The following is a 14,388-nucleotide window of genomic DNA, read 5'->3' on the forward strand; positions in this document are numbered from 1 at the left end:
TTCAGCTCTTCTTTGCCATTCTTTTTCCTGGAAATTTAAGGGTCCAGCGGTTCAATTGGAGTCCTAGCTGACGTTCCTTTATCTCTGATGTACGGTAGACAGTGGACTGATGAGTGAGGTGAGTGAGTGAATTCTGATAGACTGTTTAACCTGATAGTATTAAAATTACCCTATGAAAAGAGATACAGGCCGTTTCCTGCTGATGTCTATTAAAGGACTGTGGTATCACTATACGCTGAATTGCAGTTTAAACACTCGCCATCTTATCTGTTCTGTTCTCTCCTCTTCAACCCTTGAGAATACTAGTTCCCTCCTTGACAGTTGAAGAACCACCTGAAGAAACACTGACTCTTCGGATCGTCTTCCAGGCATTGAGACTCTTCTCGGTAAAGCCGCCAGTCGACTCGATGAGGGAGTTGCGACCGAAATTCAAAGTGCCGATGCTAGGAGATGGGCTGGGGTTGGTGGCTTCAATCTTTGTCTGGACACCCATTTGCTGCCCATCAAAGATGCCCTTCTTGGTTGAGCCGCTGCCACTGCTGCCGAGGCGCTTTTCGCCGGGTGCTGCGGTTTGACGGCGGCGCCAGAGCCAGAACATTACGGCGCCGACGATAAGAAGAACAACGATGATGGCAACACCGATCCCAATGCCAGCTTTGGCTCCTGTTGAAAGCCCTCCCTTTGAGCCCCCTTTGACACCATCAGAATTCCCACTTCCACTGCCCGAGCCACTACCGCTTCCACTGCTGCCACCGCCGCTACCACCGTTACCTCTATCGTCATCTGGGGATGACATATAATCCTTAGGGTTGCCCTCGGTATCTTCAATGCCTCCAGTACTAGGCTTCCTCTCCTTCTTGTCGTGATCTCCGACACAAGTGTACTTTCCTTCAACAATGCTCTTGATATTAGCATCAAACCAACTGCAGTCCATAGACTCATCACCGGAGACCTTGAAATCTCCCGTAACCTTCTTCAGGTTGAAGAACTCCACGTTTGTGAACGATCCCTTGATCGCAATTGTGCCAGCGGACTTGAGAGCGTTCGCTGTAATATTGGTGAGTTTGTCGTTGCTGCTGATGTCTAGTTCATCCACGTATGTAACTCTCGGCAAGGCAAAGGTGGTCAGAGAAGGGTTGTCCTCCACAGTAATAGCACCATTCATCTCCTTCAACAAAGGAATAGTGAGATCCTCAAACGAATTAGACTCAAAGGTCAGTGAACCATTGACCGTGCGTAGGGATGAAAACTCAATCTTGCCAAGTCCGCTGAAGTCTGAGGTCGCAGTAGTAGTGCTGTTTCCGATGGACGACAGCCAAGGGAACAGCACGGTAGCATCATTTCCGTTAGCGGTGATAGACATAGTCGCAGCTGACTCGAGGGCAGCGAGATAAATAGTCTGCAGCGCACCATTCTGGTTGAACTGCATATTTCCTTTGACACCCTTCAGCTTTGCAAATGAGGCCTTCTCAAGAGCATTGTTGCCCTTGACGATGAGGCCCTTGTTGGCGTAGGTAAGAGTCGGAACATCCAGCTCCTTCATATCGCTGTTAGAGTCGATTGAGAAGTCTCCATTGACGGTATACACTCCGTTCAACTGCAACTCCTCCACATCGGTATCGTAGACTCTCGCCATACCTCCCACCGTGATATCAGTCTTGTGCTCAAGTGAGAGCTTGGCAAAAGCTTCCGTGATAACATAATCCTTGCCAACTTCCTCCAACGCGTCGAATACCAAGTCGAACTCCTCAATTGTGTGGTCCTTCCCGGTTCCTGTGTTCCATATCGTAAGGGCTCCTTCAATTGTCTTCAGATTCGATGCCGTGACAACCGTCTTCTTCGAATCGTGGTGGGGATAAATGACAAGGTCACCGGTAAGTGAACTAATGTCGCCGAGATCTACCGTAGCTTTGTCGGATGGCCAGGAAGAGGGATCCTTATCGAAGAGGAGCGACAAAGAGCCATCGACATCTTTGCAGGATTGAACTCCATCTTGGTCGTCGGGTGCAGCGATAATCGTGTAATTGCCAGAAATGTCGCATTCTAGCGCGTTCAATCGCGTGTTAATGGTTGTTCATCTCAGGGGCTGTCCGTCTGCTTACCAGCTGCTGCGAAATGGCCTGAGAGGAGGAATGACAGCGCCAAAAAGGCGATGCGACTTGTCGGAGCCATCTTGGACTCTTTGCCCTCCGTCTACGACTTCATTCAGAAACGTGACCAAGGCCAGCAAAGGAACAGCTGAGATCCAGCTGAAAAAGCTAGGGGTGGCCCTTCATTTTATTCATCTCGCCAAGGGGAGCTGTTCGCTTCCCTACCCCTGGTGGTTTAAATTACCACCGGCGTCCGCCAAGAGAAATTGGTTTTTGGGCTAGCTCACGCCACGAGGACGCTAAAAGGGGCACATTTCCGGTGGAAGCATCACCGGACTCTTTCCACGAGCGTTTGTTTGGGTATGATCCCGTTGTTCGAGCCCTTTAGTCCTTGGGTTATTTCACGGGTGGCTTTGGGCGATGCGCGGGAACTGTTATCTTGGCAGGTGATGAGGGAAGTTTCACGAAACAATACGAGCTCTATGCTTGTTCTGACGAGTGGAGAGCTATATTAAGCATAGCATAAGGTTGTACCGGTCAGCCCGTGTTTATGCAAATCGTGGATCCTGGTCGATAATCATGAACATTATCAATGCATCCATGCACAAGCAAAGAACAATCCATATTTCGACGATTAGCTTTTATCCGTGCAAACGATCAGAGGCGTTTGACGTCCGATTCAGGATCCAATTGCACCGCTTGCGTTGCATCAGTGATGTATCATGAGAAATCGCGGGATTTGCCGTGTTTGTGCTTCAGGATAAATATCTCAGCCGAGTCTCAGTGGCGGTTAACCGAGATCAATTTTCGTTAGATTGAGAGACGTATTGAACTCAAAATGACCTTATCAGCCTCGTCAATTCGCACGATAAGCCGATGGCGCTGAAAGAATTGTTGGGCGCGAAGCTGTTTAATTGTGATAAGACAATCAATTTTATATATCAAGCCGAGCCGTGTGACGAGGCTAAAGCACGTCACGAATAAGAAGCGCTCGGACAAAATCACAGGCAAGAGGACACCCAATGATTTAATCGAAGGATTTTCGTATTTTGTAATCTCGCTGTCACATTATCACATCTTGGATAAAGGCATTTCGGATAGATTAGAAGCCTAATGAAGCACCGCCGATTCCGGCCCCGCCGTATATACCTGCTGATTTATTTGGCATGGTCGATGCAATCCGTTTGACTAGAGTCATTGGTCAGCAAAGATCCTCAAAATGGATGACAATATTGTGGCTCACATTTATCCCAACTCATTGGCTCTTTCAAATCCTTCTGGGCATCCTTCCAGACATGTGCACACCAAGAAGTGACCAACAGATCATACAGCTTCTCTTCAATCCTAGCCTTGATGGCAAGCCTTGGAAGCTCTTGTATGCTACCATTCTCATCACGCTGGAGTTTCGTCTCAATGGCAACCACCTCTCCCTTCTCGTCTTTCCATGTGGTGGTGTTATTCTTCCCTTGATTCAGCCGATCTTTCAGAGGGGACTCTGCTTTGAGTACATAGTCTGGGGTGAGCTTCACTTGGCCACCTTCGCAAATCGTGTGGCAGCCATTGAGACAGCGGTGCATGATCATGTTGGGATAAGTACGCTTCCGACTCGTCTGTCCCAGGATAGTGATTTGTTTGTATGACTCTATCGAGATGCCGTGCCTGAAGTCGTAGATATGATCGACAGTGTGTTTTAGCTTTTGTTCAGAGCCGCCATTCGTCATGCGGTATCGTAGTTTCTCAATGGCATAGATTTTCCGAGTGGCGTCGTATGGTGCATTGCTAAGTTGATAGAGTATGCGATTAGGCGCGTATAGGGAGTAGATGTTTGTGCCATCAAGAACCAGAGTAGGAAAGTCTTCCGTGGCTTGTAATTGATCTTGTTGAGACTCAGATTGAGATAGAGTGATATCATATGAAGGAGGAAGCTCTGTTGGCGCTGAAGAGGAACAATCCATTTCTTGGTCAGCTTTGCCAGGGCCTTTCTTGTCTGTCATCTTATATATCGTTGAATGTAAATGAATATTAAGAACTGAGATACTAGAATGATTCTAGAAAGAATTATTTGAGCTCCAAGTGGATATTTCGTTCTTTAAATCTTGACTGATGCTTGATGGACTGTAAGGCTGAATTTACCCCAACGTGGGGACTGTACGGTCAATCACTAATTTATTAGCAAGGCGCAGGATTCACATGACATTACTAGAACAGGTTCCTTGTGGCGCTGTGTTGCATGATTGGGAGTTGCTAGCTTGGCGAATCCTTCGATCGTCAAGCAAGGCGCTTCTGGGTTTCAAAAAGTGGCTCCAGGGTACATGATGTATGGATTCATGGTGGCTGTGAAGATTACTTGGCAATGATTGACGTCAACTCACCAAGATAAAGGGAATTGAGATGTCTTTGAACAGAAATTCACAAAGTGTCACGAAAGCCTAGAATTACATACTCGATACCACAATACGACTGAGAACTTCCAAAATAAAGATGACTTGATATTTTTGAATGCAGTGTTTCAGATACCAGTTTTTGAAGTGCCACAGCATATGCCAAGAGCGCTTCTGTTGACCATCATAATTGAACGAAAATCAAGTGTTCCTTGAAGCTTGGAGAGATCGTAAACAAGATAATCAATAGATTTACGGTAGTCTATAGGATGATTAAAACAGCATAGCTCAACTTTGAGGCTCCTTGAAACCCATCCCATCGTCTATGATGGCAACGTGACTACGCGACCAGATCACCCGATACTTCCTTGTCATGCAGGACGTTTGGTCGAAACATTTGATAGGCTCCTGTATCTGAATCGAGTTTCTAGTATTGGTAAGTTCCTATATACGACGGATTAACCATAACTGGTTATCAGAAATTGCGTGACTCACTATCTATCTGCAGCAGTCAACCAGAGGGCGTAGTCATAGGCTGACTCACATTCGGAGATAAGCCCCGAACTCTGTCTTCTTTCGGATCCGAGCCCCGAGTTTCTACTATTAAGCTCAAGACTTCCAAACTCTCGAAAACGAACTCAAGCCCTATATTTGACGTCTACAACCATGAGTGAACAACCAGTTGGTCCAATTACACCCTCGGGCACCGCGTCCGCACCCTCTCGTGGGTCCCTTGATGGACGCTACACTTCTATTATCCCATTGGAACCATCTCACGCCGATCCAAGCTGGAAGCACCTTGGCGGCGAGGAAAACGGTCATCTTTGGACATATATGTTTGGAGGACCATACCTTGATCAGCAACAATGGAGAGAGGCTGTTGAAGGATTCAGCAAGTCTGAGGATCCATTCTTCTATACTGTTCTCTCTGGGCCACGCGATGATCCCAAGTCTGAACCTGTTGGGCAAATGTCTTACCTCAACATCGTTCCAAGCCATAGAAGGATTGAAATTGGGAGTATCATCTTTGGGTCTCAGTTGAAACAGACATGTGCTGCCACTGAAGCCTTTTATCTGATTATCAAGCACGCCTTTGAGGATCTTGGTTATCTAAGAGTCGAGTGGAAAGCCAATCATCTCAACAAACCTAGTCTCGCAGCTGCTGAGCGATTAGGCTTTGTTTTTGAGGGTATCTTCAGGTATTTATTATAGATTCCATTTCTTGAGAACGCCTGCTAACATGTTGGTATAGAAAGCATATGATTCTTAAAGGAAGGCGTCGAGACACAGCTTGGCTCAGCATTACTGACGAAGAGTGGCCTCTTGTTAAGAAGGCATTTGAGGCTTGGCTCAGCGAGAACAACTTTGATACAAACGGAAAGCAGATCAAGTCTTTGAAGGATATAAGACAAAGCTTGACAAAGGACTAAAGTAAGTCGGCACTTGCTTGACCAATGAAGCCGTGCTGAAATTACTTAAGAGGAAGGATGCGGAATGTAACGACGACAGCACTATATATATCTAGATATTGCCTTTTGCCGGACTCAAGATTTTGTATTCTTAAGGCTGATTTAACATCATAGAATGTCGGTATGCGGATTCTATGGCCGAGGCTTCATCTGAGACCATTAAAAATGTGCTCTTACCTGTCTATAAATTCTCACACACCGCTCACCATTCATTGTCGAAGCCGATCGGACTTAGGCACGTTTTCATTGAACTCACAACCCTGCCTATAGTTCTCGGCACATCAGTACCGATGTGTGAAGATCAACCTGGAGATTGGCAAATCAATACCATGGAAGAGTGGTGGAAGCATCTAATCCAGAGCCTAGACCTAGTCGAGCTTGCCGGTCGCTCTGTTTTGCGTAGCTCGAGTGCTGTATGAATTGCCGTGCCGCGAACCTTAAAATGGAATAATTCCAAATACCAGTATCCCCGTGATTACTATTCACTAGTTTCACCTTGATTGCCACGTAAGTCTGAGCTTTGACACTGCTGATAGCGACGCATACGTGCTCGGACATCAGCGACATCAGCCGTTCGTATGATTGAACCTTTTTTGCGCAGTGCTCTTATTAAGTCCTAGCAAGGGGATCTTTACCCGTAATTGAGAGTCTGGAACCTTTGTGCGACGTTGGGCGAATAATATGCGAGTCTATTTCAGCCTTGCCGGAAAGGCGTTTGGCATTACAACCTATCATCATGTCACAACCCCGCAAAGATGAGAAAGCCATTCAATCTAGTCTGGAATGCATTGCCTCAAGTGTGAGAAATGTGGCTTTGTAACTTCGTGTAGCCCGAGGCTGGCTGCATCTCAGGTGCCACAACAGATTTGGGTCCCAGATGTAGGCGATGATGGCGTTCTTGGTGATCGAAACTCGGACCGATATTCATTTCTCAGGGGTAGCTTTTACTTGGACGGTCTGCAACTCTTGAAATCCTGTTTGAAGAGATAACTTATCATTAAAACATCATCATAAATCAATTGCCGAGGCTCTGGACAAAAACAAAGGAACACCAAGTGCTCTGAGACAGACGGGCGGCATTATCCGTTTAGACTAGACCACAACCAGACAAGAGCCATTCCGTATTCAATTACAACAATTCCGGAATAACGCGACAAAGTTTTTCCTCTGCCCATCCTTGGATTCTTCGCGTCGCTCCCTGTCGATCTCCACACGTCAACTCCACACTAACATGGAGGATAACAGCTCGCATACAGTTCAATATCGCTCGGCCTGCGCTGAGTGTCATCGCAGGAAGCAAAAGGTACGTCATAGCCCTTCAAAGATGACCTGCAAACCCTCTGGGGCACCTCTTGACCGCCCCGCGGGGCCTATGAAGTCCCTGTACTCACTGCCAGCAGTGCAATCGAGAATGGCCTTGCAACCATTGCCAGAAGCGCAAGGTCGCAGATAAATGCCGCTTCATTCAGGCGACTACTGCGAGCTCACCGTCTGACGGGCTCACGCCAAATAGCGATAAGAAGCGCTCGCGTAGTCGTGAGGATGACGTTGAACCCGACGACTCCGAGCCTGATGAGGATGACGACGACGTTGGGCTGGGAGCCATGGGCTATGCCGCTGGCCCTCTCTTTGAGTCACTGACTATCGATGCAAAGGTAAGGAAATTCTCCTCACTCTGAAAAAAAATGCCATCTCAGTTGAATTGCGTACTAAAACTCATCTCAGAAGGACAAGAAGCCTCTGGGCGAACTGACTTGGGTCCATCCCAGTACCTGTCCCCAGCTCAAGCATGCTATCGATGTCTTGCCTGGTCGCCCTCAGATGGGTAAGTAGTGACTCCAAGTAACCATGTTTTCAAGAAATTGTTAACTGACGACCCGCCAGACGCTCTTGTTCAGAGCTTTTTCAACAACATGAACTATCACTACTACATTATCTATCCGCCAACTTTCCTCCAGGAATATCAACAATGGTGGGAGCGAAGGAATCGTAATCAGTCGCTCTCTCTTCAATGGACTATCCTGCTCGTCATGGTCTGCGCATGTGCCACGCAGCATCTGGATGTTGAGATAAAGCCCATTGTCGAAGTTGAGCTCTCCGAACCTGCCGAGAAGCTAACAGTCGAATACCATAAGGCCGCTACGGAACTCGGAAGAGTGATTCCGGTGGGTCACTGTCATCTGCTCAATATTCAGTGGATGCTTCACTCAATCTACTGGTACAAGTCGGAAGCGAAGTTTGTTGAGGCGTGGCATGTTATTGGTGCTGCTGTTCGAGAGGCACATGAATTAGGTGAGTACGTTCGATCTCCTGCGATACCAGTGATCTAACTCTTGCACCAGGTCTTCATCGAACTGCTATTGCTGAAGGGCTATCAGAATTTGAACGCGAGATGCGTCGGAGAGTATGGTGTATCTTGGATTGCTGGGATTGGTAAGTGAAACCACCAAAGCCTAGGTGCATGATATCCTGACTATTTTCAGGCAATTTGCTTCTGGTTTAGGTCGTCCGACGATCATTGACCACAGTGATATCAACGTGGAGCCACCAAGTCTCACACTCGAAGACTTTTCTCCTTCACCACTTCTGCATATGAAACTTCAGTCAGAGCTGGTCACTCAGCTCGCGCAGCGATGGGGTGCTCCCAAGAACATCACTTCAGCAAGCGATATTCAAGAGTATAAGTCCATGCTTGAGGACTGGATCCGACGTTTCCCTGCAGTCTATGATGTCGACAACCCTGACACGTCGAAGGATTATAAGTTTCCATGGATTGTCTACCACCGGTTCTATATCCATACGATGGCATATCTTATGATTCTGAACCCTATGCGAGCGTTCATGGCGCAAGTTTATACGCGGAATTCACCTGCGGATTTACTCGCTGTCCGAAAAGATGCAGTCTTCTATTCCCTCAAGAATTTGGACACGACTACTCGGTGGGCTGATCATGCTTCTCATCGAGACGCAAGATTCCACTTTATCATCTTCTCACTCTTCGATACAGCCGCAGTTCTCTCCACTGCTGTTATCAAAGATCAGGACGACACAATCCCTAGAAAGGATGAGATCGTCGATTCAGTGGATAATGCGATCAGATTGTTGAAGCGTCTCAAGGCTCTATCGAAGACAGCAAAGACATCTCATGACATTCTTGTTAAGATGGTTCAGAAGATGCCCAGACGATCGGCACCGCCACGTGAGACTGTGAATCGTAAGAAACAACGAGTCGGTCCAGTTTCTCCAGCAGCACCAGCCACAAATACCCGTCATGATGTCGTTATCAAGCCTGAGGATGGATATCATCCGGAGCATGTGTCACAGGAAAGCTCACCGAGCTATTACGCTAGTTCTGAAGGCGCGCCTTCAGGATCGACGCCGCAGAGCACTCACTCTTCTTATGACAACCATGAGAACACTGGTTATGTCATGAACAACCAAGTCCCCGCCGAAGGGTATGCGAAACCTCAGGTTGCTTACAACATGGGTGTCGCGCCCGGCCACATGCCACCTCAGCAAGTCCCATCACCAAGCGCCGGTATCGATGGCATTGTCCAAGGAGGTCTTTATGGAATGCCACATGCTGACCATACTGGGGGTGGCATGGTTCCTCCAACATACGTTGATTATCATCCCCAGGATCTCAATATCGATTACGGTCTAGGCAACATCACCGACGTCGACCTCGGGGACTTCTCGCAGCTCTGGGATTGGAGGAGCCTTAACTTGGATTTTATCCAGAGCTCAACATAGCGCCTTTTCTTCTTTTCACTTCACATAGTTGGTGTACATAGAGATGACTTTACGTTCATTGATGAGGTAATTTGACCGAATCTTGATTTCTTCCGCCTTTGTTGTAACTTGTTGGAATCGGTCTTTAATGGGTTGGTTAAAAATGCCTTGCTTATATTCTTTGGGTGGTTCAGCTTTATAACTCTGGTCCTTCACTCAACACGGGATCTTGGATGCTCGGCGCGATTCTTTGAGGGATTGGGTCGAAGGACAACCAAGACTGAGATGATATTGTAGTGTAGCTAATACAGTCAAGGTTTGAAGGCAATTCAACTATACACTGTTGCCCTAGGCTCTCATATTCTCGTCTGCCAACATCTTATCTGACCAGAAAGGGGGCCATGTGTAGTCAATCTATTAAACCAAGCTTCGTGTAGCCCTGAAAGCCTAACTAATCCAGAGATCGAAAGGGAGGAAACAAATACAAGAAAGAAGAAGAAATGATCAAGTGAAGAAGGTGAATGGGGTCAGCTGATCCTCTGAAACTACCATTTGAAAGTGGTTTGGCTCAGTTCCATCTGATGTAGAGAAAACACACCAATCTATGGTCAACACCCCTGGCTGGTTGGGAATATCCTCAATCTGGTATGTAACCTCAGCCCCTGAACCTTCGGGAACTATCATGTCAACCCAGTAAGGAAAAATAGCCAATGGCTCAACATTTTCAGCTGGTAAGGCCACATTGGAGAACGAATCGGCCCCGAAGGAGTCTCCGAGTGTAACAAGCCCGTTGGGGCTGATATAGAGCATATCACTAGCCTGACCGTAGATCGTTATCAGAAAAGGGAGCACGAGCCATTCGACACCATTGTCAGATGGCCTCTGGCCATCGAATAATGTCAGTGGTTCAGACAGGCCCTCTGGACACGCACGTGTGCCCGTCGCTTCAGAGCTTGTAGTGGTTGAAGTATGTGAAGTTGTGGTATCGACAGTTGTCGTGGTGGAAAGGCTGGTATCAGCCGTTGAAAGGCTCGTTGGGCTCGAGTCAAAAGATGAACTAGCATCCAACGACAGATCTGATAGTGTTCTAGTATCAGTCTCGAAACTGTATGATGGCCCAGACGTGGTAGAAGAATTAACAACAGAGCTAGGCGTAGAGCCAATACCAGAGCTAGTGCCAATTGTATTTTTTAGCATTCGTGGTAGTTGGCGTGGCAGTTGTAGTAGGCTCAAAGATAGAAGGTGGCTCTTTCGACGTTCCCAAGTCATTCGTGGATAGTGCATCTGTGGATAGGTTCTCCAGATTTGAGGTCCAGGAGCTCAGCCGAGACGTAAGTGGGAAATCTGTGACAGGGGTTGAAATTTCCAATATAGAAGATGTTTGAGTAAGAGCAGGGTGTGTCGGGAATATAACAGACGAAGAGCTGTTATAAAATCGAACAGAGCTAGTATACACAGGTTTGACCTGAGAAGTGTCTTGGAAAGGAGGAGTGAAAGTTGGGACATCTATAGCGGAAGAACCCTTCTGGATCTCCTTTGTGGTCATAGAAGCTGCTGCGTTGAAGGGAGATGTCGTTCCGAGCAGTGCTGATGTAGATTCTGCTAGCGGAGGTACACTGGCAGGTCTAGAAGAAGGGGTTGAGGATATATCGCCGTCTCGGCATTCGTCAACTAGAAGAAAACTAGGCAGCCTACAATCAGTGGCACGAAAAGATGCCCATACCTCCGGTAATAGAAAGTCTTATAGATTGGTAACTTGGGGGCGATGCAGTGAAAGTGATATAAACCTGGCCGCTCTCAGCTTCTTGACAGAAGCCTGCCTCACCATTTGGTAGGACTGAGCTGAAAAACTGGAGGAATCCATCCTCGTCAACAAAGGTTTCAGCAACAGCATCTCGAGGTAACGCTCCTGGCTGGCCACGTAGCTCCTTGAACACCCTCACCGTTGTAGTATATGGGCCAGGTACCATCCAGCAAACGACCTTGCACAAGGTTGAAGATAGCGGCAGCAGCACAGATCTCTGACTGGCTACCAACGAAACCGCCAACTGCCCTGACCTGGAGATCTCGTTTGGTGTCCTGCAATTCCGGAATGATGCGGAATATCGCTGATCGACCATCGGCATCGGGGACTAAAATTCCAGTAGTTGGACTGGGGGCCGAAGTGGTAATAACTAGATCATCATGAACAGGTAAAGTTGAGGGGATAGCTTGATCTGTAGAAAATGTCAAAGCTGCTTCAGAGGTCTCTGGGAAAAAGGCTTCGCCAACAGAAGAAGTCGGTGGGCGAGTGTGACCATCTGATACTGAGACCAGATAAGTTGATAGATAGGTTATGCACTAAGATTCAGGCTGCCTTTGGTCATCTTGAAGAGCAATGGATGCACCAAAAAAACATGCGAGTAAGAGAGGGAACAGACGAACAGGAGACATCATGAAGAATCAATGAAAGCTTTGGGAAGACGGAGAACAGGGACTTGTCCAATACTATGAATTTCTACAACTCTTAGCTGCTCTACACTCAAATGTTCAGCTCAGCCCTGCATACACTCAGCCCATGAAGCATAAGATATCTGTTGGTTGCTCCAAATATCTCAAGGTATTGGAATTGGGTGGCGAGCAACAACTGAACAATGTCTCAACCTAGCTAGCGAGGCGTTGGTCTAGAATATGAGTTTTAATATAAGATGTCACCGCGCCCACGGTGAGACATCAACCACCCTACTAAACTGGCTAATCACCAAAACTCCCTTGAGTTGCTCCCTTGCATACCAGAGATTAAACAACAACAGGGACCAGAATCATTAGATTCCACCAAGCAAAGAACCGTAACGAATTTTGGCCTTTCAGGCAGCCACTGTCAAGTTATCCATGGGAACCAAATTTTAAAACTAAGACGAGCAGCATAATGGCCGCTAAGAGCAAGCGGATCATAGCGACACGCACTACATGGGTCTTCCGTGGCATAGTCTGGCATGACACTATTCATGTCGCCGGCAAGCCACAGTCTTTAGGTAATCAGATGGACGTTGAGGTATGGAAGGTACATTCCCGCATTACTAACATGAGAATTTAATAAGCGCCAAGTCCCCTTTATGACATCCAAAACACTCTTTCTCTGCTTATTCTCTCAGTTGTGTGATTTCCAGCCGCAGTCATTCGTTTGGTGCATTTTTGCTATTCACTCTCGTTAATCATGTATTCCAAGTCACTCGTTGTTCCAGCGCTCTTCGCTGCTTTCGGAATCGCTCAAGAAGATGTCCAGTACGAAACCCGCACAGCAACGATAACTCAATGCTTCACCCGCGATGGCCTACGTCCTCCAGCTACCGTCACCGTCCCTGGCCCGACATGCGTGGTTCACAAGCCAGCTGTCACAGGAGAAGCCATCATTGTCGAAGTCCAAGCTCCCGACTGTCACTGCGGCTGCCCAACTTGTGTCCATACTCTTGAGTACACTACCAAGTACCCTGCTTTCTGCTCTACTGGTATTTTTGAGCAGGAGTATATCATCACGGAGACGTACAGTGGCATGGAGGCAAAGCCTACCAAGAACGAGCACGATCTTCCGTATGGATTCACGTGTGATGTTCAGACGTGTACTACTTGTGGCCCTGAGCCTGTTACCGCCACTATCACGTACCCTGTTTCGGACCGTCCTTACATGAATGAAGTTGCACCAACTGAAATGCCCATGGCAAAGCCCGGCAAGGAACAGCCCGAGGAGCAAGGAAACGCTGCACCCAAGGTCACTGGAGACAACAATGGATTCCAATCAACCGTCAAGCCCAGCGTAGTCCCTGATTCCCCCGAGAGTGCTCCTCCTGGTAGGTTCACTGTTGATTTCGTGATAGATATGAAAACTAACGCCCGAACAGGAGAGTCCACAGATCGCCCTGTTATCGTATCTGGCGCCATGAGTCAACATTTGGGACTGGCTGGTGCTGGTATCGCGTTATTTGCTCTTATTCAATTCTTATTCCTCTAATCCTTCTCTTGAAAGTTCATTGATGACATTTACTCTTCCTACATTTTCGAAGCCATGAGCCAAGATATCTTCGGTCGATAGAATAATTTCACTATTTTGGGTCTGTAAACTCGATTACATTTCTCATCGATATCGGAGTCCTGAATGACGCAAAGTGTATTTTGCAAGGCCTACTAAACAGAGTAAGGATTATCAAGGCCCAGATTATAGGCATCGACGTAATGTTAATGCTACGGGCGGTAACCGCGGCTGGACCGGGCATGATGCTCCATTTGAAGGTGGGACATCTCCATAATAAAAAGAGTCTATCACAAAGAAGAGTTACTCATGTGCGATCAAGATGGCCAAGGAAATATGCAAGTGCTGGCGCATACAATGATATTGTTTGGTGAGATTAATCCTTGCAATACAGAAACGTTATGTCGTATTGCCTTGACCTGTCACAGACTCAAACAGACCAATGAGATGGACTTTTCTCGGGGAGTTGAGCCTCAGCTCTTACCAATCCCTGTCCGCGGCCCTGGATCGAGGTCAAGGAGCAAAAGTTCCGGTGAGATGCATCTCGATAGACAATGAATCAGGACCATAAACATCGATGTGATATCATTGTTCTACCGTCGATTCTGAACGCCAGCTTAAATTAATCGCTATTCCAAGCAATTGTTGATCTCTATTCCCCTTTTTCAGTGGTCGCACGTGATAACGCATAGTGAAATTCCCAGTGGCCC

The 14,388-nt window shown here is 47.2% G+C and overlaps 6 protein-coding genes across 8 annotated transcripts; 3 read left to right on the forward strand and 3 right to left on the reverse strand.

The window, feature by feature from the left end:
• Positions 1-106: 106 nt before the first annotated feature.
• Positions 107-2,306, reverse strand: FOIG_10778 (uncharacterized protein). The gene is made up of 2 exons (XM_031211250.1): positions 2,103-2,306; positions 107-2,043 (listed from the first exon to the last, which is right to left on the reverse strand). Exons 1-2 carry the CDS (start codon positions 2,170-2,172, stop codon positions 287-289), a joined length of 1,827 nt encoding a protein of 608 aa, XP_031059183.1. The 5' UTR covers positions 2,173-2,306; the 3' UTR covers positions 107-286.
• An 821-nt stretch (positions 2,307-3,127) lies between these two features.
• FOIG_10779 (uncharacterized protein) lies at positions 3,128-4,174 on the reverse strand. Its single transcript, XM_031211251.1, has 2 exons — positions 3,334-4,174; positions 3,128-3,278 (listed from the first exon to the last, which is right to left on the reverse strand). Exons 1-2 carry the CDS (start codon positions 4,082-4,084, stop codon positions 3,193-3,195), a joined length of 837 nt encoding a protein of 278 aa, XP_031059184.1. The 5' UTR covers positions 4,085-4,174; the 3' UTR covers positions 3,128-3,192.
• A 760-nt stretch (positions 4,175-4,934) lies between these two features.
• FOIG_10780 (uncharacterized protein) lies at positions 4,935-6,419 on the forward strand. 2 transcript variants are annotated; one of them, XM_031211253.1, is made up of 3 exons: positions 4,935-5,670; positions 5,724-5,902; positions 5,952-6,406. In XM_031211253.1, the coding sequence occupies exons 1-2, from the start codon at positions 5,138-5,140 to the stop codon at positions 5,899-5,901; spliced, it is 711 nt and encodes a 236-aa protein (XP_031059186.1). In that variant the 5' UTR covers positions 4,935-5,137; the 3' UTR covers position 5,902; positions 5,952-6,406. The 2 variants fall into 2 exon arrangements, with proteins under 2 accessions (XP_031059186.1, XP_031059185.1); XM_031211252.1 differs by having other exon boundaries at positions 5,724-6,419.
• A 642-nt stretch (positions 6,420-7,061) lies between these two features.
• On the forward strand, positions 7,062-10,091 carry FOIG_10781 (uncharacterized protein). The gene is made up of 6 exons (XM_031211254.1): positions 7,062-7,243; positions 7,341-7,595; positions 7,666-7,765; positions 7,825-8,232; positions 8,283-8,373; positions 8,424-10,091. Exons 1-6 carry the CDS (start codon positions 7,172-7,174, stop codon positions 9,691-9,693), a joined length of 2,196 nt encoding a protein of 731 aa, XP_031059187.1. The 5' UTR covers positions 7,062-7,171; the 3' UTR covers positions 9,694-10,091.
• Positions 10,092-11,438: 1,347 nt separating this feature from the next.
• On the reverse strand, positions 11,439-12,105 carry FOIG_10782 (uncharacterized protein; the record flags this gene model as incomplete). Its single annotated transcript, XM_031211255.1, has 2 exons — positions 11,439-11,978; positions 12,093-12,105. The coding sequence occupies 2 exons, from the start codon at positions 12,103-12,105 to the stop codon at positions 11,554-11,556; spliced, it is 438 nt and encodes a 145-aa protein (XP_031059188.1). The 3' UTR covers positions 11,439-11,553.
• Positions 12,106-12,457: 352 nt separating this feature from the next.
• Positions 12,458-14,295, forward strand: FOIG_10783 (uncharacterized protein). Of its 2 annotated transcripts, XM_031211257.1 has the most exons (3): positions 12,458-12,686; positions 12,753-13,499; positions 13,551-14,295. In XM_031211257.1, exons 2-3 carry the CDS (start codon positions 12,869-12,871, stop codon positions 13,658-13,660), a joined length of 741 nt encoding a protein of 246 aa, XP_031059190.1. In that variant the 5' UTR covers positions 12,458-12,686; positions 12,753-12,868; the 3' UTR covers positions 13,661-14,295. The 2 variants fall into 2 exon arrangements, with proteins under 2 accessions (XP_031059190.1, XP_031059189.1); XM_031211256.1 differs by having other exon boundaries at positions 12,458-13,499.
• Positions 14,296-14,388: the final 93 nt, after the last annotated feature.

This window comes from Fusarium odoratissimum (genome assembly GCF_000260195.1).
Source record: "Fusarium odoratissimum NRRL 54006 unplaced genomic scaffold supercont1.19, whole genome shotgun sequence".
Taxonomy (NCBI): domain Eukaryota; kingdom Fungi; phylum Ascomycota; class Sordariomycetes; order Hypocreales; family Nectriaceae; genus Fusarium; species Fusarium odoratissimum.